The 22,891-nt window shown below is 42.9% G+C and overlaps 1 protein-coding gene across 1 annotated transcript in view; it reads right to left on the bottom strand.

Annotated features, from left to right (window-relative positions):
- The window catches only part of MYT1 (myelin transcription factor 1), a 52,154-nt gene that overhangs the window by 5,066 nt on the left and 24,197 nt on the right, over positions 1-22,891 (bottom strand). Inside the window, exons 13-18 of the mRNA XM_077832032.1 lie at positions 18,917-18,979; positions 18,688-18,756; positions 11,862-11,924; positions 11,214-11,297; positions 1,597-1,818; positions 888-979 (exon numbers count right to left, since the gene is read on the bottom strand). Of these exons, the coding sequence (XP_077688158.1) occupies positions 888-979; positions 1,597-1,818; positions 11,214-11,297; positions 11,862-11,924; positions 18,688-18,756; positions 18,917-18,979 (593 nt within the window). The remainder of the gene's footprint in view (positions 1-887; positions 980-1,596; positions 1,819-11,213; positions 11,298-11,861; positions 11,925-18,687; positions 18,757-18,916; positions 18,980-22,891) is intronic.

Here is a 22,891-nt window from a genome sequence, read left to right as displayed (position 1 = left end):
TGAGCATGCAAAGAAATGATAGGTTTCAGAATGACAGCCGTGTTAGTCTGTATTTGCAAAAAGAAAAGGAGGACTTGTGGCACCTTAGAGACTAACCAATTTATTTGAGCATAAGCTTTCGTGAGCTACAGGCGTAGCTCACGAAAGCTTATGCTCAAATAAATTGGTTAGTCTCTAAGGTGCCACAAGTCCTCCTTTTCCTTTTGCAAAGAAATGATGTAACTGATCAATTTGTGGGAGGGAGAAGCTGAGCGAATGGTAGGGCTATCGCTATACTAAGACAACAAGTTCGTAAGTTGATGATCAAAGGCTGATAATTATTAGAGATAGTCAAATGTATTCACCAATTTTGCTGTTATTTGTTAAACAAATTGTTCATCAAAAGCCTGACTGTGACACCCTTGTTCATGCCGGCAGTTCCACTGAGCAAACCAGGACTAAATGTGTACGTAAGTACTGCTGAAAGTGAGAAAAGCTGGCAGAAGTGACTCCCAAATAATTGTTTTGCATTTCTCTGCTGATCAATGGCTGGTCAAACAAAAACAAATAAACAAACCCTACGAAAACAAGACACGGCCCTGCACGTACTTCTCCCCTCGGGGAGAAGATGACAGAACAAACAAGTGACAACTGTGGAGTCATGTTGCTTAAGCACTTCTGGCAGGTGCTCAGATACTAGACTCATGAGCGCAGTGTGAGACCCTATATAGAATAGAACGGAACACAATTATTTCAATACTTAATTGATAACAATGACAGTTGGCAAAATAGCAATTTTTTTGCATGAGTCATCTGATTCTAATAATGATACAGGATGTATACAATACACAAATAATCAGCTTATCAACACATATGCAAGGTAAAGCAACCAAGTGCAATATCCTTACCATCACTGGTCTTGAATTTAGTGTTGAGAATTTCATCCCCTGAGAGTTTTCCTTTCTTTCCAGCAAAAGTAGCTCTTGGACACCCTGATAAACTAAAGGCAAGTAAAAATGGGTTTCATAAACTCTTAGCATCTATGGATGTTTATGTGCCCAACAAGGGTTCCCACCATTTGGCTGAGTTTGTGCCATGAGGCGATTCTTCTAAAACTATCCTACACTAAATGTTAGAGAGGAAATTGTATTATGAACAATGCCACAATCATCCTCATCTATAAAACAAGAGCGATTTTTGTTGTGCAAAGATTAGGAAATGCAAATCCCCTAAAGGAGTGGACATGACGGATTATGGGACATCTCTGACTAACAATGACATTCAAAAGTGTCAAAAAGATGCCATAACATGCTAATTTAATTCAATTAAATTATCAGTTTTCACAATTTGCCTGATGTCAGATTTCATAATTTTTCACAGCACACTGGCTATTCTTGTTCTGCTGGAGAAAACCCCTTTCAAGTTCATGAAAAACCGGGCAAAAACTAAGACCCAAAGTGTGAACTTTTCCAGCCTATTTTGTGGCTGAAGGTCTGAATATTTTTAGCCCACCATCTCCAGAAAGGATGGAAGAAATCAAAAATACCAAGGCAACCTGACATTTACTTCCTTGTTGAGTGTGGTTGTGCACAGGATTGCTGTGGACCCAGTTATCACCTTCTGTGCGTGAGGAAGCTTCCGTTAGCATGACCCGAGCCATCACAGCCAGGGGTCGGACAGGTAGGCCCCTCATTCTTCAGTGACTTCCAGGAAAATGATGAGCCATTGAGTGATCCTTCTTTCTGCCGTCGGGCGGCAAGAGGACACCCTGATGCACTGCGATGAGAGGCATATTTGCCACTGATGTGTCCAAGCCCAACACAGCCAGGAACCGGACACCTAACCACAGGGAATTACAAATAGTTATAAGATGAAAATGGGAACAAACAGGATTTTAAAGGTGCAAACACACTTTAAGATAAAATTAGTGATGGGGAAAGCCAAATAAGGTTCTGAGGTGAGTACTTCAAAGCCAAGATTCTCATCTAAATTGTGGTGTGCCGAGACATTTTCAGGAGGGCATGCAATTCTACACTTGCATGTCTTTAGAGGTCCAAAATGGTGTCCTCCATGCAGTGTGACCTCTCACATAAGGTGCGTGAGAGGTCACGTTGTGCGGAGGATACCATTTTGTTCTTCAGTGCACGATCGGGGCCAGGCAAAATCACCTCACGGACTAAAAGCTGGCCCATGTTTTTTGAATTCTGGGGCAAGCAATGCATGTCTTGCATACAGAGATGGCACACCACTGGATCTGAACTTTATCTCAACTGGAGAGGGCAGATCTTCAGCTGCAGTAAACAGTCACATCTCCGTCACCATGTACACCAGTCTAAACACCAAAGGAGGGTGAGGAATTGATTAGGGTGTTCCAAAGGGCGATGTTGCTCCCCACTCCCAATAGCTGTGGGGCTTGGAGTTAACAAGTCCCTGCAATGCATGGGGCAGTTCACACCTCTCAGAGATACTGTTTCAGGCAACAGTTGGCATAGCTAGGAGTAGAAATCTGGTTGGGCCTCAATTTATGGTGGATGGGCTATGCTCACCCAACCCCTTGGGTGTGAGGTGGAGAAGAAGCAGGAGAAACTAAACTGGCTAAAGCAGGTACACACTGCCCCTGGTACACACTGCTATGGCCTCTTGGAGACAAACACAGGGATGAGATGCAGCCTGGGCCCCTAAAGGCCAAGGAGCTGCCCGACACCTGCACAAGGAGAAGGGATGTGTGCAGGGAGGGCTCCGCTTGCTGTGAAGGCAGCTGTTTATTGGGGTGGAGGGAGAGACCAGGCTCCCAGCGCTGTGGGGAAGGTCTCTTTGTGCACAGAAGATGAGCTCCCTGGTATTTGTGTGGGGGATGGGGTGGGGGGGTGTCACTGTGCAATTTCCATCCAGGCCTGGAATGGAGGGGAAGCCTGAAGGGTGGGTTGGGAGGTTGGAGACCAAGCCCTCCCCACAACAGCTCCCCAGTCCAGCCTGTGGGCTCTCAAAGGAGCCTGCCACAGCATCAAGTGACCTGCAGGTCCATGTGCAGGTAGGGCCCTCGTGCCGCAGTGCCCCATCCCCTCCCTGGCCCTGATACCGCTAGACAAGGGGCTAGGCCTGCCCCGCCGGGCATGAGGGGGGTGTGGTTTAGAAAATGACAAGGCAGAGCTGCCAGAGCGTAGCTTTCTGAAGTGACGGAGCCTCGCTCTGTCCTGGATTTCAGGTGCTGGAGCGATGCTCCCGACCGCTCCGGCAGCACTATGCCCCTGCTCAGATTTGGGTGGGCCTGGGTGGGGCATGGCTCCCCAGCGGCTACGCTCTGCTGTGCAGACACCACTGCCTCGATTACGCTCCTTTCATGCTTCAGACTTTTCTTTGCAACCACGAGGGCTAGAGAGGTATTCTACTATTTTTAAATGAAAGCTGAGATTCTGTCACGAACACTTGCCTGCAGGAGCTAGGGCCCCCCAGCTATGGGCCTATACGGCCTATACCCTTAATCTCACCCTGCTTAAATTCTTTGCTGAGCTGGGGCCTAAATGCTGTGGTCTTGAGGCTTTACAGTCTTCTCACCATGGATTTTGATGTAGCCAAGGGATTTCTTGTGACATGGCCTCCAGCTTTCCTAATGCAGCTCTAGTGCATAACTCAACAGCGCTGTAGAGATTTTGGCATGTGTGGCCCTCTGCATAGCAGCTACTCCACAGGACAGCGGCCAACAATAAGTCATCTCCTTACACTGGCTCCTTTTGTTGCCAAGGGTAAAGAGTAACAGGAGCAGGAGATGGGTCCAGCACAAAGCATAAATAACAGAGAGCTTTGTGAGCAGAGGGAACATATGATAAGAACTACAATGGATAGGCAGGCAAAGAAACAGTAACCTGAGGCAGTGCAATGTGTAGATAAGAGCAGAGCAGCAGCCCCCAGACACCTGTGGGCCCATGGCATCAATTTGTAATGACTGGGTGGCCATAATGCCTCGAGTGTTTGGCTCCCCTGTATATAGCGGGACAGCAATGCGGAGCTCAGAATGAACGTCACATCACGTACTAGTGAGCATTTAACATCAGCCACTGCTTTCAATGGGGCGTTTGGCACTCACTGAGACATTCACAGGGAAGCTCAGAAATGGGGGACGTGGGGAACAACAGGAGACTGGGACAGAGAGAAAGACTCATCTTTGAAGGTTCTGGCGACTTCTCCTACTCTTGACCCTATCTTATGTTTAAACCAATTTCAGGGTTTACTTTGACCGGCTGTTCTAGTTTGTTTTTTTTTTTAAAATAAATCAGTGTTTAAATGTAAAGGCATCATAGAAAGGGCCACAATGATGGGGTATCCCCTTAACTACAATGGCAACATTGGTCAATGTGTCAGTTTTACAAACACAAAATAGATGTTGAGCAAAATTTTTTTTGGGCGGGGGGTGCAACTGTGGAAGCCAGCTGAATTTTGTCCCCACCCCCCTTTTTAAAAAATCTAATACATTGATTGTAGACTTTTGGGAAAATTACAGATTAACCAAGAGCACTTATATTTGCTGTCAGCCTAGAGGTGGAAGTGTGAGGTTATTTGCTGGGTGAGCAAGTTTTTGTTGTTTGGGGAGTTGACCAAAGAGCGGATCACAACTGAGGAGTGGCATGGGAAATTGCCGGGTGGATAGGCTGGAGAGCAGATGGAGGGTACATGGATGGATGATGGAAAGCACATCTCTCAAATTCAGTTCACTCCTTTCCTTCTCCTCTCTGTCTCCCCATAGGTGGGGAGCAGGAGAAAAAGAGTTACATGTTTCATTCATAATAAGTTGGCAGATCAGGCAGACAGAGTTGCAGGGCACAGAATTTGATTAAAGATGCCAAGAGGCTAGTGTTACACGTGGAGGCTCTAGCGTTTGTATGATAGCAGCCTGGCCATGCCTTGCATTCATGACACCAGACTAGCTTCCTCCTGAAATTTGACCCTCTTTCTCCTGTGCCACGCCTCACATTTGGGACAAGCCTGGCCCATCTTGAGGAGTGGAAGGAGTAAGATACATTGGGAGGCAGCACTGGGCTGTGGTCTGGGAAGAGAGTTACCTTGGAGGGTAAGAAAAGGAAGTAAAAAAGATTTGGTTTACATCTGTTAACTGGGTAACCAAAAAATCCCTTCAGTCAAGAACATTAGCATTAATCCTTTTCAACTTCCAACAGAAGAACTAAAACCCAGGTCACAATCCTGTTCTCAAACCACACATCTTGATTACATCAATGACTCCAAAGATTGACACTCAGTCATCAAACTGGACTTTTTTACCCCTAGGTGATGGAATGATTGTATGGACACCACGGTAACACTAAACCAACGGGCACCCATTTTTACATAGCTACAGCAAATCATATCTGACATTCTTGCCAGGAAATCCAGACTTTTAAATCCCTTTTCCCCAAACAAGCACAGTTAAGACAATAATTGCTGACAATTCTGCTAAAGATTAAGGCAAGGGGGTTTGAATGTACTAGCATCATCATAAATTTGTTAAAAGCTACTTTTGTGTTGTGGAAACACAAATATTTCCATGGAATCAGTCACTCATTTAGACCTTCATCATGCAGCCAGACCCATTCAGGTACAAAGAAAAGGAGGACAGACTAACAACGCTGCTACTCTGAAACCTGTCAGGTACAAAGGCGTGACTTTAGGATTGGGGCCTCATTGTTTCATTCTGACACTTAGAATTAAACAGCTAAGGAGATACATTAAAAAGATGTATAAAAGTAATAATAGCTATTGTTTCTGGATTGTGACCCTGTGGCAATTCTATAGGCCATGTTTCAGCGAATGTTTAAGGCTGACTATAAAGTTCTGGAGGTGGGGATTTATAATGGAAGTGCAGCCACGACTTACAGTTGTAGCCATGTGGAAAAGTGCCCCCCTACAAAGGAATCTCTTACCCATCCCTGCCTCCAAACTCACTTGCTAATGGCATGCTAACTAAATTCAGTCATTCAAGGAAACCTGGTGCATCTGTTAAGGTTTCTGCTGTGGTCTGCATTTGTTTAAAGATGCTAGTCAATTATAAATACAGTTAAAAGTTTATTACTCAGGGGAGAATGCCATATATATAGCTTTATATATATATAAATAGGTATGAAATGGCAGAGCTAACCCCCTCATCCTCTTCGGGAAAGTAATTAGGGATTTCAAGCATTCCTATCAAAACATTCACTGAGCTGTTCCTGGAAATCACAACCTACGTTTCACCAATGAAATGATTACCTTTATTATTTTTATATTGTATAAAAAGAAATTGACGGCAGAGGAGGGAGCTATACACCCATTTTTCCAAGATAATTTGAAAAACGCTGATCTCCATTTTAATCATCTGCAAATGCAGCACAATTCACTTATAATATCCCTGCCAGCAGGAGCCTTGCTAAATTCATAACCGCGTTGCTTTTATATGATCACAAGCAAATTACTGAATCCCCAGGAGTAAAAGGGGTGAGGGCGGAGAGAAGAAAGAAAGAAACCCCCCCCACCATTTAGAATGCAGCCTCTATGGCCCAACTGTTACATATTTTACACTGTTAATTTAACTTTCATTACACTTTTATTGTAAAAAATAAACCATAGCCTTTATTGTGCAAAACAGCTGGCTTGGACTTTATTTTTTTTATTTAACTGAGTGTTAGTAATGGCTGATCAATTAGAGAGCCAGTCTCTGTTATTTTCTTTTTATGCCAGGGGTAGGCTGAAGGTTGAGGTGATCTGTTCAATCACATCTGTAGTAAATTACTTGAAGGATGAGCAACAAAACAACAGGGACTAAATTACTTTCTCCTCGGTGGCAATGTGCAAAACTCGGATCAGTTCCAAGTGCCTTTTGGTACACAGATGGAGTAATGGAATTACAGTTAAGCCTCTTTAATGCAAACCTGCTGGGACCTTCACCAGAGCGTACCTTGTTAGAGAAGACAAAATGCTAACTTCCCAAGGACTAGGTAACTCAGCAACAAAGGGATCATTTCCTGTTCTTGCTGTTTTGCCCCCAAGTCATCTCCAATGGGCTCCCTCTATTCTGATTGCCATTTCCACTTGTTAATAACTGCGGGACAGACAGATATTGAAGCCCATACAGTGGCATAAGGGGAAATCTCACTTCCCTTTACAGCCCTGCATGGCCTTCCTGGGCCCTGGGTCTGCAAGTCTGATACTCCCCTTGCCAAGTAGGGGAGGGGCGTGGAGTGAGTGGTGCTTAGATTTGTCCTCCAACAGCATGCTGCTAGCAGAGGAAGCTTGGTGCAGTGATCTGAGCTATTCTCCACCTGGAGCAGTGGGGGAGGAGGAAGAAGTCCTGGGGTGCTCCTGGGGTAGTGCACAAATGTGCTACCCTACACAGGAGGGCATATTTGCAAATGCAGATGAGCTGCTCAGATTGTGGGCTGAAGGGTTATGCCAGTCTGGGGAGGAGGGTCCTGAGTCTTCCCTCATGATCTCATTTGGGTGCAATGTTTTATCCAGCCCATATGGCTGGGAGTCAGAAAATCCAGGCTCTTTCAGTTAAGTCCCTTAAGTCCCGCGCCTCAGTTTCTTTATCTGTAAAAGTGGGGTAATATTCTTACTCTCCTACACCATGGGGCTTTTGGGAGGGTCATTAGAAAAACTTTGTAAAGCACTTTGAATATAAAGGGCCAGATTCTTGGCCAGGTGGGGGCTATTTTGTGCTGTTTCCAGCACGGCAATGCACCTTAAAACAGGCAGATCTGGCTCCCTGTGGCTCCCCCTACATGGGGGGCGGGGGAATATGCAGGTAGCATAGGGCCAGCATAACAACTCCTATGCCACACCCTCTACTGGGAACTGGTGCAAAGCAGGGAGTGTGACCATGGTGCCCTTTTGCTTCACTGAGCTGCTGAAATGGCCCCTGGGGGCTACTGAAAGCTGGAATAAATTTGGCTGCTGGCCCCATGATTTTGGATAACACAAAACCCCTTTTTTCCCCATGGCTGCACTGAGCATCTCTCACTTACAGCTGAAGATCTAACCTGTAAACTGCTAGATGACAGACCTGGTCGAACAATGTTTATGGAAGAGCTTTCCATCAAAAAGCGCAGCTTTGTCAAAACTGAAACGTTTCTATTTCAACAAAACTTGTGAAGGAGAAAAGCCAAACTGAATCATTTCAACCTGCTCGAGTTGTTAACATCAAAATAGTTCCTCTTGGGAGTGGCACAACATTTTGTTTCAACTTTATCGTTTTGATTTGTTTAGCCTTTTATAGTATATTAAAATATTCATTTTAATATTGTATGTAGTATGTTTTATAAAGAGACAGAACATATTATATTTAATATTTTCTTATAAAATAAAAGTCTAAGCAAAATGAACCAACATGATAAAATCTTCACAAAAAGTTTCCACATTATTGAAATGACCTGTTTTTAACTTATGAAAAGTTTTGACTTTATCTAAACAGAATGATTCAAACATATCAAATCAAAATGCTTCAATGGTTCTGAACAGAATTTTGGGGGAATTTTCATTTTGGGGGAAAGATTAAAATTTCAGCTTTTTGTTCAGATTTGGAACCATTTTTTCCCCAAAATGTCAAAATTCTGGTTTCCAAGCAACTCTACTAGATGTTATTTCAGCTGACCTCATAAAGTGTGTATGTATTTGTTTGTGCGTGCGAGTGTGTGTGCTCACAGCAACTGCCAAATGATGCAATGGTCCAACCAAGGACCTCTTTCTCCTTTTTACTGATGTGTGATCTATTCTGTATATATATTTGTGCGTGTATGTAAGTTTCATATGTATAGACTGGAGCTTCCCATGGATCCTTTATACTGTGCTTCCTTTGCATACTTTGCCCACAATTCTGCCTCCATTTGAATTTCCTGTGTCTTCACTCATGCAGCATCAGCCCAATTTTAGATCTCATGGGACTAACTCAGAGAAGTAAACATTTAAACAAAATGGCACACACGGCGTAGCTGATTGCCTGTTGTACTTACAGGGCCAAAATTGAGACAGTCAGCACTTTGCCAGCGCTGTCTTTCGATTTCACTCCCCTCTCTGTGCCATTGGTTAATGGAATCAGATTATGGATTTTTTTCCCCTTAGCAATTTGGAACATTTACGTCAAAAAGGATTTTTCTGAAGATTGTAGAATAGGTTGCTTAATTTTTAATAAACTCCTGCTAATTATCACACAGCTCATTTAACCAAATACTTCTCTTCCTGTGGATTGAAGACTAAAAGCAGAGCAGATGGCTCAAATATCATCTAGTTTTTAAACATCTTTTCTATCAGTTATTGCATTTCTATTTACCGTGGACACCCATTGGTGAGTAGCAATATGCCATTTTCCCTGCTCATGACAGAAAGTTGCACAGCACTTTAGGTGCATTACACAGCCACATTTTTGCACTTGCAGCTGAAAAGGGAGCACAAATCGCTAATGTATCAACCTGCTGGAGGGTAGAAATTGGAAATATAGAAGCACAAAAACTCAGATTTACTCACCTCCAATACATGTTGCAAGGACAAACTTTACACCCACAAAAACACAAGCCAGAACTCAGGCCAAGACAAAATATGCCCATTTTGGGTGCTTCCATTTAGAGTTGAGCAAATTATTTTGGTTAAAATACAGTATTACCAACCCCATATAGTCAAAAATCATGAGTCAGGCCCCTCCAAACCATTAGATTGCCTTCAAAATCATGAGATTTTTTAAAAAATAATTTAAAAATGGGGTGCTTTTAATTTGCCTTCCAGTGTTTGAGATTTTAGGGTACGCTTGGATTATGTTTTCTAACTTTTCCTCAGCCACGATGGCTAGAAACTTACTTCGAAAAACCTGAAACCTGAGACTGCCTCACAATCAAATAAATCCAGGATTCGAGTTGTAAGAAAACACCCTCCCAATGTCAGGAGCACAGTGTTAAAATCAAGAGAGTTGGCAACACAGACTTTTCCAAACACGTGTTTGGAGGTTTGAAACGTTTTTGATCATTATTATTCTCACATGCCTCTGCACTTCCTGGTTCCCACAAAAGGGTTGTGGGATTCTGAAACAACTGTTTTTTGTGGTCATTTTGGTACAAAGCTGTAAGATTTGTCTCTTAAGGTATCAGACTCTTGTCATGTGACAGAGGCCTAACCTTCTGTAACCCATATTAGGTGACTGAGGCTAGGAAATACATTTCAGTTACTTACCACTGCTCCTGTGTGTCACACATTTATTATAAACTAGTACAAGGTACTTCACAGTCGATGAGATTTTCCAAAGTGGCCTAAGGGATTTAGAATCTCCATTCCTCAATCCCCTACATGCTTTGAAAATCTCAGCCGGAGACTCTAGGGCAGTGGTTCTCAATTCGCAGTCTGCGGGCCACTTGCGACCCAATCAGCACACAGCTGTGGCCCATGTGACATCCTCAGGGCCATACAGGTAGTATATATATTGTGTGGATGCAGCCCACATAACACAGAGAGCTGCATATGAGGCCCACAATGGTAAATAGGTTGAGAACCACTGCTCTAGGGCCTATTGTAAGTGCGGGGGCCATTGGGGGGAGGAGCAGAGCGCTTCTTTGAGCGTACATTAACAGCATGAAATAGCCAAACTAATAAAGTCTTGTTCAGTGTTGTCATTTGCACGATCCTGTGAGGTGCTGCATGCCCTCAATTCCCACTGTTGTTAATGGGAGTTGAAGGAACTCAGCAGCACCCGTGGACTGCTCTTTGCCAAGACGGAAGCCTAGAACACTTGGACAGAAACTCTGTCTGGTCAGTTATAAGAACAGCAATTTCTTCACCAAGTATTAAGAGAAAAGGTGTCAGGAAATTAATAAATTGAGCTGGTGAAAAATGTTCTACATTTCAAATTTGGAAAATAAGTGGGAAATATTGACCACATTTTCCCCCCATCCCCCATTTTTATTTTTATTTTTTGCCAGCTCTAGGACTAGTCAAAATTCTTCAAATTTCAAGAGTATTTTGGATTGTGGGGAAGAATAAACGGGAAAAAATGGAAAATATTTTATAATTTCTACCTCCCTCCCCAATCACCTCTTCAAATTAAGGTCCTGAGCCTGCAAAGACGTACGCATATGCTTAACATTAGGCACAGCGAGTATTCACATTGACATCAATGGATGGTGTAAAGTTACACATGTGTGTAAATCGGTGTAATGCTGCATGAGTTATTGAAATTGATCAGTTTCCAATTCTGAAAGGATCTACTCAGGAACTTCCTCTGGACTTACTTCATCAGCTCCGGGTCTTCTTTGTCATCTTTCGTGGGGGTTATCTTGATGCCACTTTTCTTGGCACGGGGGCAGCCTGACAGACTATGTTTAAAAAGAGAAGAAAGGCCCGTCTCATTGGCAGAATTACCGCTTCTAATATTCCCCTGCCTCACTCATCTTTCCCTTGAATTTACTGTAGTGTTTTGATCTCGCTCATTTTGGAGCCTCACATCACGAGGAGAAGTGAGGAAGGAAAAAAAGAGCACATTTTGAGGGAGATGGATAGTAATTAATGGTGTCTAGATAAAAAGATATCTGCTAACAGACTGCAATGTTTAACGGAATTGTTGAAACAGAAGGCTTAGATCGCTTCTATTAATGTTCTAAAGTCATAACAGAAGTCATAAATAGGCAGCATTATTAATAGGAACATTGCATCAGCTAAAATCTGACCCTTTGTCTTTTATTCTGCTGAAGAGAGCTTCTAATCAAATGCTGGAAACATCCAAAAAAAAAAAAAAAAAGAGAGTCAGATTAAAGAGACGAAAATAGGCTTCAGTTGTCAGTAACATTCATGTTTTATTCAGAACTTTCCAACTCTGCCCACTGCAGAGGAAAAAAATAAAAAGAGGCCATAGAACAAAATAATGTTAGTGAAGACCTTACCTCCTATGTGATGCATAATTTCCTGTTATGTGACCAGAACCATCACATCCAGGAGTTGGGCACCTGAGGAAGAATGGGAAACAATGATTAGCAAGGGCTTGAATGAAACAGTAGGATAGCTCACTTTAAAGGAAGAGCTGGAGAGCATCAAACTGGATGCATCTCTCTTTTAACCTTCCCTCCAGCCCCGCACCCCCCACAAATATTTTGTAATAATACACAACCCATACTGTTCACACCACAAATCCAAATGGAAACCATTTGAAAACTGGTAGATAGCGCGGTACAATTTAAACAAAAATGAAGTGAAAAGTTCAGGCCTATTTGATGATTGGGATTGGTGGGTGGAGCCCAAAACAACAGAAGGCCTGTCTCTTTAGGTGTGGGAACAGAATCCAGGTATCAGCTGAGTGAGGGGCAGGCGGACACACACACAAAAATAAACAGGGCTGTGGATGCAGATCATAGGGTGAAAATAAGGGAATCAGAAGGTGAGCAGAGAACCTTTGACAATGCCTACTGCTCCAAGAAAGAACCTGAGGAGTCAGGGGATACCACCCAGAGTAACTCTACCCAGGATTGTGCATGTGCAAGGGACTAGAAAAAAGTCTCATAGCCACACAGAATCTCCCCATCAAGCTTCCCGCCTCCTGGATTGATGGGTGGCAAGGCTGATGAGAAGGTCTCGGATCAGGCCTATATGAATTTATGGAGGGTGACCTTAAATACACCAGGAGAAAAGGCCCGCTCCTTCAGCCCAGAAAACAACTGATTCCAATGGACAACAAATGATACAAGGTTCAAAACGAGGGTATTGGATGGGGACTCTAAGCAGAGAACCCCAAACAGTCCCCACTGCTCGGTGAAGGGGTCCAAGGAGCCAGTGGATGCCACCCAGAGGACACAAAAAGATGAGGGAATGGAAGAAGGCCCCATAGTCACAGAAAACCTCCCTGCCAAGTTCCCTTCTCGTGGATTGGTAGATGATCATCTTGGCCAGTGCCAGGAGGAGGTTGATGAATAGATCTCAGCTCAGGATTGACAACTCTGGAGACTGAAGTTTACACCCAGAACAGGTAAAGTGAGGGCTGCAAGAGTGCAAGTTCCCACTATGGTAATCTAATTGTCATTTTTATTTATGTATTATCATTTGTATGCACTCATCACCATAGTAACCGAGCACTTCACAAATGCCAGTGAATTTAGCTTCACAGTGCCACCATGAAGCAGGGAAATATTATTATCCCCATTCTACAAATGGGGAACCGAGACACAGAGAAGTCAAGCGATTTGCTCATGGTTACTCTGTGGAAGAGCCAGGAACCCAGATCTCCTAAATCCCAGGCCCGTAAATTAACCACAAGACCATTTGATTGTGACTGTGCCTTACCGCTAGTCTGAAGGTACCTTCTCTAGCGGTGAAAGGCTAGTTCAGTCTCCATGCTCATTCAGTCCTTTTCCTTTCTGGTAATACAACCAATCAGGGTCCTGGTTGCTTTTGTCTGTGGAACCGTTCTCACCACGAGCTGGCACCAAGACCACCGAGGCTATGGCTACACTGGAGAGCTTACAGCATCACCGTTGTAGCGCTGCTGGATTAATTAAGTCTCTAGTCAATTTAATTAATCCAGCTACCACTGCTCGTTGTGGGAATGCTGGTGGAACACAGCGCTGTCCACGCTGGTGCTTAGATCGGTGTAACTTACATTGCTCGGGGGGTGGCTTATTCACACCCCTGAGCGACATTAGTTATATTGACCAAAGCTGTGGCCCAAGTCACTTCACATGGGGCATCATGAGTTTTTTATACTTTTTTTTAACATTGCAATACTGCAAATCCTTCCTATACCAGCTATAAAGAAATGATTGGCTGTACACTTATGCTCAGCTTTTGCCAGCTATGCCTCATCTGAAGGTACAGCATCCAACAGTCAAAAATATAAATGAAATTAAAGCATGAAAGGAAAAAAATAAGAGCACGTCAATGCAGCTCATTTCCCAACCTTTCTATGATCACTTAAAACGGCATGAAAGCTGGCTTTGGCTTAAACTGTTACCAAGCAAGAGATAATTGAGCAAGTCAAACAGTGAGTAATTAGGGCCATGGAAGCAGTGAAAAAAGTGTTGGAATATGAACTGTGATGAGCAGAACGCTTGGCTGCGGATGTTGTAGGCAATGCGGCAGAAATAAAAGTTGTCATGGGGACACACAAAAGATGTGAGTAGCTCTAGCAAAGAAAATAATTTACCTGCAAATTAGCTAACAAAAGTTTTGAGTCAAGTTTCAGTATCTGAATGAGAACTCACTGGGGATATGTGAAATGAATTGGAGGTTTGCCATTCATTTCAATGGGAGTTTGAATACCAGAGAAAGAGAGAACTCCTTTCTGAAGATTGAGTCTCCTACACTTAGGCTTGTCTACACTAGAGAACACAGTCATTGGGGGCTAATTACGGGTGTAGACCCTACTCCTAGTATAGACAGGCAGCGAGCTATAAGCCACAATTTACACTAATGCAGCTCTCCCTGGCTAGCAGCCAGGGTAGGTTGTGCCACTAAAAGCTACACTTATAGACAAACCCTTAAACTGTGAACCCTTCATCTAACCATGTACTCATGTTGAGTGAACCTTGCTACACTGATTGGACATTTTCTTAGTCCCTTCTTTTTAAGGTATAAGGGCCTGATCCTGTGTGACTGAACCCCATGGGAGTTTTGCCACTCGCTTTACCGGGAGTAGAATTCATCCCTAAATGCCCAGCTATTTAAATATCTCCAAAATGTACCAATAAAATAATGCTCAAACTTTTCATGTGAATGTGGCCCCTGAGCCCAATCTATTGTGAACGCAGCTACATAGTCGCATCTCACACAGTCAACAATTTAGTTTTTGCCTACTACTGTCATGTACATCTCTGTCTTATTGGCAATACATTTGGATGGCAGCATGGAATCTACCATGATTAAAGCTGCATGATCCTAAGATAAATACTGGGAATGCCTTTTTTTCCTACCTTTTCTATAGGTGTCCAGACCAACTAAAGCTGAGATTTTGAAAGCTGCCTCAGCATTTGGACTAGAGCTGGTTGGAAAATAGAAAAATTTTGTGTGAAAATTGTATCCCTGTTTTGTCAGAAAAATTCAAAATTTCACCTTATCCAACCAGCTGTGATTTGGGATCGGAATGTCCAAATCCTTTGGACAACTTTCAAACTACAGGCCTGGGAGACGACAGGGCACCAGGATCTTAAGCATTTTAAAATCTGAAAGTAGAGCTATTTCTTTGTAGTTCTAGGATTGTTTTAGATACGTATCACTGACATCTAATTCCTTCTTGCCTCTCAGTGCCTTTTAAGAGGTGAAGAGAATTATCTGGTTTTTATTTTTAATTATCTTCAAAGAAATCATCCCTGACAGATACCTTGTACTGGATGTTTTGGCCTGCAGCTAATTTTTTATATCTGAGAGATTAACCCCTGAAATAGAATTTATAATGCTGCTGACATAGCCTTATCTAGAACTGTGGAAAAAGTGACACTATAATATGAGTAATACCTGTGGAATCTATTTTCCCCTTTTATAAATGTGCTAAACCAGCATCAAAGCACAGACAAATAATAATACTGTAGTATAAGGTTTGGAGATTTAGTGCTAGCCAGGATTCCTCTGGTTTGTATCACAGGTTGGTGTTAGCACCAGACCATTAATGTGTTCAGGTGAAAAATGTCAATTCGGGGTGTCCATTGACCAACAAATTTTCTGAATAAATTACAGTTTCAGATACACCTGCAACCAATACCTTTTTGCTGGTCCACAGCGAATATGGTCAATGTTCCTAATAAAATTTAATGTTTCTTAGCAGTGGTGAAATAATCCAGTGGTCATTCTTTGGGCTACTATACAAAGCATGGAGGAATATTGCTTAAATAAAGATATCTTAAAGTGTTCTTTGAAAAATATTATCTGTATTGTACTTAGCACTGACCATATAGATACTGTGCTTTCCACCTCCATAACAGGGTATTAACATTAACTAATTGAACCTCCCAATAGTTCTGTGAGGTAGATAGTCATTTCCCCCTCCATTTTATATGGGTATTTCCATTTCCAGAACTACCCAAAACTAAAGGGAAATGTCAGAGGCAAATGTCAAGACACAAAAACACATGTAAACAAAACAAAATGAAAAAACACCACAAATACCACCTTTCCAAATCTCAGAAAAGGTTTTAATTTGATTTAGTTCGCTGTTTCAGCTCAGTTCTTATTTTATCCAAACTACTTTTACCCGTCCCTACCTTGTGATGGAAAAAAACCAATTCCATGAGGAAACACATTTCGGATTCAGGATTCCAAGGCGGTATTGCTATAAAGGGTAGTATTAGGATATGGCAGGGGGGTTTTGTTGTTGTTGTTAAGGGGGTGGAATAGGCTTTAATACCATGGTAGTAAAGCAACTACAGCTGTGCATACCTAACATCCCTAATTAGGTAGGACAGTCTCTAGGTTTTTGAATAAAATATTTACCATTTTCCCCTCCTGTCCCTCCATTAAGCATTCCTGGCCCAAAGTATTTCAGTGCAGTTAAAAGCCATGTCCCTATTTTTAACTTGGCACTTCTGGAAGAGGCCCCAAAAGCTGTACAGACATGAGGAAAAATGCAAAGAGAAAGGAATTACACCAGTCTGACTATGGAAGAATCCCCCGTGTTGTAATAACTTTTATTTTTAACCTGACACAGGGCCACATTTTTAACACATAGGCCTCAAGGACCACCTATAAAACTGTATTTGCAAGTGCAAGTGGTTATAGTATTTGTGGATACAATGGCTGCCTATAGGCAATTGACCAATTTACATTTGCTCATCTGGCTCATTTGTTGCACATGCTCACATAAACTCAGTTTTGTTGTTGTTGTTTGTGCAGCCACATGTTGGGCAGCCATGTTTTGGAAATTCGGTACTGTAGGATCAGAAGTGAGGGAAAAAGTGATTGTGAAGAGCCTGATAATTCTGAGTCAATAATACATTCACCCAAAGACACACCTGAGTATCAGTTAAGCCTCTCAATATTTCTTAACTAGCACATTGAGAGGTATTTAAACAGGTAAGCGTGACTGCATAGCTGACCAGACGTTAAAGAAGGCACAACATGCATTAGGATGGGGAGGGAGAGAAGTAGGTTATGCCTCAGCAGGAGTAAGGAGCTTTCCAGGAATTATATAAATTAGGCTTCAGTCTCATCCAAGCGAGGCTCACAACTTAGACATGTCCTAGGATAAGGCTGAATTGCAGGTTTGGTTGGAAAATAGTTTTTTTAAAAAATTTCAGTTAGTTGAAAACCCAATTTTCCATAGAAAAATAGTTTAAATGCAAAAATTTCAATCAGCCCTACTGAATTATCTATTGGGAGGTAGCGTATAGATAGGAGATCTGGGTTTGATTCTCTGCTCTGCTGCTCACCGTCTATGTGACCTTTGAAAATTTAAGTAAATTGCCCATTCTTCTGTTTCCCCTCCTACCCTCTCTGTCTTGCCTATTTAGATGGTAAGCTCTGCTGGGCAGAGACAGCCTTTTGCTATGTGCCTGTGCAAAGCCTAGCACAATGAGACCGCACTCTCAGCCGAGACACCTGTATGCCACTGTACTACAAATTCAATTAATAATAATCCTTGTAATATCCACACAAAGCTTTGCTGAATCCGAAGTGAAAATCAACTAACAAGAAAACAAACGGCACAAACTGGCTCCATCTAATATATCTAGAATAATGATTCACAACACTTTATTTTCCATATTTTTTGGAGGGATATTAAGTACCCTGCCACACCTTTGAAAAAAAAAATCTAGAGGTTTGGCCTGAATTTTCCTTAGGGGAGGGAAGTTAAGACGAAACCTGACAAACTCTCCTGTAAGCCTTAGGACTCTTATTAAAGATTCTGAGCCAGAACCTCAGCTTGTGTAACTCAGTGTAGCTCCATCAAGGTTAATAAGGATTTGGGAGGGGTGAAGCCATTGGTAGAGTAGAGTTGCATGCAGATTTCAAATATGGATTCCTTGATTCAGGATCATATACGAAAACAGAGCAAATCTTAACTCCAATGTAATGCTTTGGGCCAGTTAATTGACCTTGTTGGAATTGTACCTGTTTGTAGCAGTTGAGAATCTGGCCCTATGAATAATGGTGCTTCTGCTCCCTCTCTCTCTCAAATCAAATTCCCATTGAAAGTATGGAAATATCTCCCTTTTGGTAATGAACATCCCCCAAATTTTCGCATGTAATTAGATTGTCAGGTTGCTTGCAAAGAGCTAGCTTCTTTCTGATACTGATGGGTAATAAGTATTTTACCAACAGCAATTCTGTGTAGGACATCTATGGCACTATATAAAGTGTTTTTGGACAAAGATATTAGTGTTGCATAGGCTACAGGAACTCAGAAGGAGACACCACGTGAAAAGAAAACAGCACATTTCCACTGCAGCCAACAAAAATCTGCCCGGGGTTAAAATCATACATCTGACCATCTTCATGGAACTTCATCTTTCACAATGAGACTTTCTGAGCATTGATGCTCTTGTCTTATTACTAATATTATTATAATTTATTATTTGTATTACCACAGTGCCTAGGAGCCCAAGTCATGGACCAAGATCCCATCTTAACCTTTCTCCCTCCTCCCCAAGCCCAGGGAGGATGTTTGGCTCACACACTGGAGATCCATTCAGGCAGATTTTGATTGCTTTTTCTAAAGATGAGGGGTATGGGGAAAGCAAGAGCATAGCACAGGGGGAAAAAAAAGGAGATTTGAGTTTAGAGCAAACATACTTGAGGTCAGCAGAGTGGGCAGCCATGAGGTTTCTGAGGCTCTTGTCAGCAAGAGGACAACCAGAAAGGCTGAAAGAGAAGAGATGGAATATCTGGATAAGCCCAAAAAAATTAAGAAAAAGAGGGGAAGGGAGAAGGAAGGGGAGAAGGAAACAGAACAAAACCATCCACACGATTAAAAAAATATGTAGTCTAAAGAGTCAGAACCTGAAATGGTAGGTCAACAAACCTGCGGTGAGAGGCATAGTTTCCCGTGATGTGTCCACTGCCATCACAGCCTGGGGTAGGGCAACTGAACAAAAATAATAAAAAGTGTAAGTGCCAAAAAGAAATAAACTCATTGAAAGATTCATGCATGGGTAAAAACAGGGAAGAAACCTTTCTTGGGTGAAAAATAAAATAAATTTGGTTGGTGTGTGGGCCAGGGCTCTTTGGGTAGGTGAAATACCGGGGTGTGTTCTGGATTTTGTTAGCACAACTTAGCCTTGGCCTTGATATTTACTTATTAGTGCTAGCAGCCGGTAGAAATCTGTACAAATAAACCAACTGCTTCCTTTTTGGCCTGCTCTCTTTCCCTTTCCCTGCTCTCTTTCCCAAAAGGCCACGGCGACCTTTCCTTCTTTGAAGGAATTTGTGGCAAAATATGAAGAATGAGTAAAAAGATTGTTTGCTTGGGGTATTTTGTTTTTGTCTGTGTTTTTAAAAGGAAGAACTAAACCAGCCTTAATGGCATTGTAAATGGAAAACCAGCTTTACAGACTCAGTATTGCCAGTTCTCGTGGTTTTTATCACAGTCTTGTGACATTTTATTAGAACCCCCAGCTGCTGGAATCAGGTGATTATCTGTGAATCTCAGCTTTCATAGAATGATAAAAGTGTAGGACTGGAAGGGACCTCAATAGGTCATCTAGTCCAGTCTCCTGCACTCAAGGCAGGACTAAAGAAAATAACTAGACCATTCCTGACAGGTGAAGGTCTAGTTATTACAGCTTACTTTCTTTCAGTTTCTAGCACTTAAGGCTGCAGAGAAAAGCCTGAATCCTAAATGTTCCATCACCTGAAGGCAAATGAAAAGACCTCAATTTAAAAAATAAATCTCATGATATCTGGGGTTTCACTCATAATTCTTTAACAGCTGGAGCTGGGCATGCTGCAGAGAGATGGTTTATCTTGGCTTTGTTTTATATCTCTCTACCTCCCCACCGCTTCCCAGTGAATCTTATAGGCAATGGGACAGGTGTGGCGGGTTTGTGATATTCAGGAAATAAAATCCATAATGCTGTACGTGATTGCACAGCTACAATTGCATACGGTGGGGCTTATGATACAGTGTAGCCAAACACAGTCTTCAAATATGGATTTTTGGGTTCAGGACCATATCTGGGAATTAGTGCTAATGAAGTACTTTGGGATGAATTCTGGCTCCCCCTGCATGGGTTTGCAAGGTATGGTGGGGGTTCTAGGGAGCCATCTTCCTCCATCCCTTGTGCTCCATAAGGACCAACGCTGGGAGAGCCAGAGTGCCATCAGCAGTGGTCGATATGCCAAATTGGTCGGGACATGGCCATGACTCCATCTCCATTTTGCGGTGGCTAGTGGAATGAGGCCATGTGACCAAGTAAAAGCAGCAACTTGGAAAGGATTAAGTGATCCCTACCTGTCACAGGTTTGGATGGAGCATATAAGGAAGAAGAAGCTGGGTCCAGGGATATCACAGGGGAAGATCGTGACCTCTTGAGGCCTTTGGGTATTATGGTCAGTGATTTCAGCAGCTGTTTTATTCTGTTGTCTGACTATCGTGGTAAACAATAAAAAGCACCCCGCGGAAAGGGCCTTCTGAAGGACTTGGGCTTGGAGTTTGCTTCCCTTCCCTGGATGCTGGAAAAGCCCACCAGGCCAGTGCTGGGGGAGCACAAGCTACACCTCCAAAGACAGGTGCAAGATCTGCTTCTCAGTGAATTCCCACAGCAGGCCACAGGCATTGTGTCTGCCTCGGCATGTCTGCAATATGGCATCCCTCCTTGCCTTTCCATAGCACAGCTTGCCCAGCCATGGTACAGCTCTCTGCATAGAAACAAGCCCAGTGACTTAATGGCAGTGTTAGATACTATTATTCATGGATCCAAATTTGGGGCCTGGTCCTGTCCCTAACTGCCCAAGCTGAAGGGATTAAGGGAATCTTGCAAAGACAATGTCCTCAACCCTTATGGGGAGGGAGTGTCTTGCATCAGCTTGGAGCAACCATGGTAGATGCACAAAGCAATAATGACAGGATCTGGTCAGAGGGTTGCAAAACATGGCACCTTTGAGGGTGGTGGAAAGTAGAAATACCAAGAATGGGTTGGGGCGGGGAGGAGATGGCTGTACTCTGAACACAGAAAGAAGCAACCCACATCAATACACAGTGCACAGGAACTGGATAGAATCTTGGTACTAGGGCAGGACAACTACCTCATAGTTTGTCCATGATGATGGTCCTGGGACTCCCGTTTCTGATGCCCCACAAAACAACTTGTTTTATACCCTCTGCTGTTGCTGCCTCCACTCCCTCTGCATTATGGGACAAGGGGCACATGCAAAGGTTACTCACACCAAGATACAGAAAGGAAAATCAACCTCAAGTCCCTCTCACAGGAACAAAAAATATATATATAATCACTGGAACTACGATTAACTTGCAGATGTTCAACCAACAATATACATTGCTGTGTGGCACTAGTGACTTGTAGGGTAGGGTGGCCATAAATGAGGGTGGCCATAAACGAGACAGAAATGGGCAACACTTTCCCAGACACTTGCCACCAGCATCTTGAGATGATGCAGGGACCATATGGACATAAAAACTCAAATCTACATGACAAATGAGTTTGTTCATGGATGGCCTGCATGCAGTGCACCGTAGTTCAAGATGATGGCAGAAGGATCAAAGAGGACTTGTGTCCCTGGTATGGAAAGGAAGCTCGGAGCTGCCTAGAACGCCAGGAAGATTCCTTTCCAGAGCTGTTCATTGCCATGAAACAGTCTCCCTTTGAATACTGCCAGGGATCAGGGAGAACTTGGCTTACCCACCCCAGAAATTGATGCTCACGCCATTTCTGAAAAAAAAAAAACCTTTAAAATTTTGCGTATGGGGATTGTTTGAAGTGTCTTGCTCATGTAGGGAGGATTCATTCCCCTCTTCCTCTGCTCACCAGGGACTTCCACATATTCCCCGTTTCCTTCCAGCATCACATACTCCCCTTCAAAACTCCCACTTGCATTGCCAAATAATGAACTAGACTGAAAGAGGTCAGCGAAATGAAGGCTTGTTGGGCCCTTCCTACCTTATATTTTTTTAAAAGGTCAGACTTACTCTGGAAATAAGCCTAGGAATAATAGCTCCATTGACAAGTTTACTTCAGGGATCAGCCTGCCACACCTTGCATCTGACAGTTTATTCCAGCATTCCTTTAGATTAGAGCTGGGTCCAAGCTGCAAAGTTTGGATCAGAATCTGAATTCTCCCCTTTTGTTCACATGAGCAATACGGATCCAGGATTCTTCATCGTCTCCTAAGGAGAGGGATCCAGCTGAAAAGTTCTGGATCCAAACTTTCCAAGTTTCTACAGCATTCAGGTCTGGAGTTTGGTTCAGGGCCCTCTCAAATGTAGCACACAGTGCAATAATATACACTTGTGTTGTTTCAATAGTATACATTGCAGAGTCTTTATAGCTTTCTTCATGGGGACTGTACTCACTGCTCTGTGTTACCAGAAAACACTGTTCCACTAGCTGAGATGGCTCCTAGACTGCCTACTTACCTGCCTTTTCAACTCTGGGCATGATGGCACTGGGTTCTGAGCACCAGCTGGGAGGTACCGAGATCCCTTGGCCACATGGACGTCAAAGAATAGTTTAGCATCTCGTACCTGAGGAGGCAGGGGACTGGGCAAACTCTTTCCCTCGATCACTGCACAAGTATTAATTTTAAGGGGAACTATATTGGGAAAATGATCTCGGAAATTACGCGTTCACAGCCATTTTCATGAATCCTGGGACTGAAGAGCTTTCAACTAGGTTCTTTTAATCATTACACAGGTCCAGGAAGACCGTCTGGGATAACCCTTCATCTTGATAATCAGAAGTAGTCAGAGGCTGAAATTTCTCTTGAAGCTTCTGGTTTGAAGTGTTTGGATTAAATAAGACCATCACAGTATGAAACAATG

Source organism: Eretmochelys imbricata, chromosome 13 (assembly GCF_965152235.1).
Source record: "Eretmochelys imbricata isolate rEreImb1 chromosome 13, rEreImb1.hap1, whole genome shotgun sequence".
Classification (NCBI taxonomy): Eukaryota; Metazoa; Chordata; order Testudines; family Cheloniidae; genus Eretmochelys; species Eretmochelys imbricata.
This window is presented reverse-complemented; position numbering and strand designations above follow the sequence as displayed.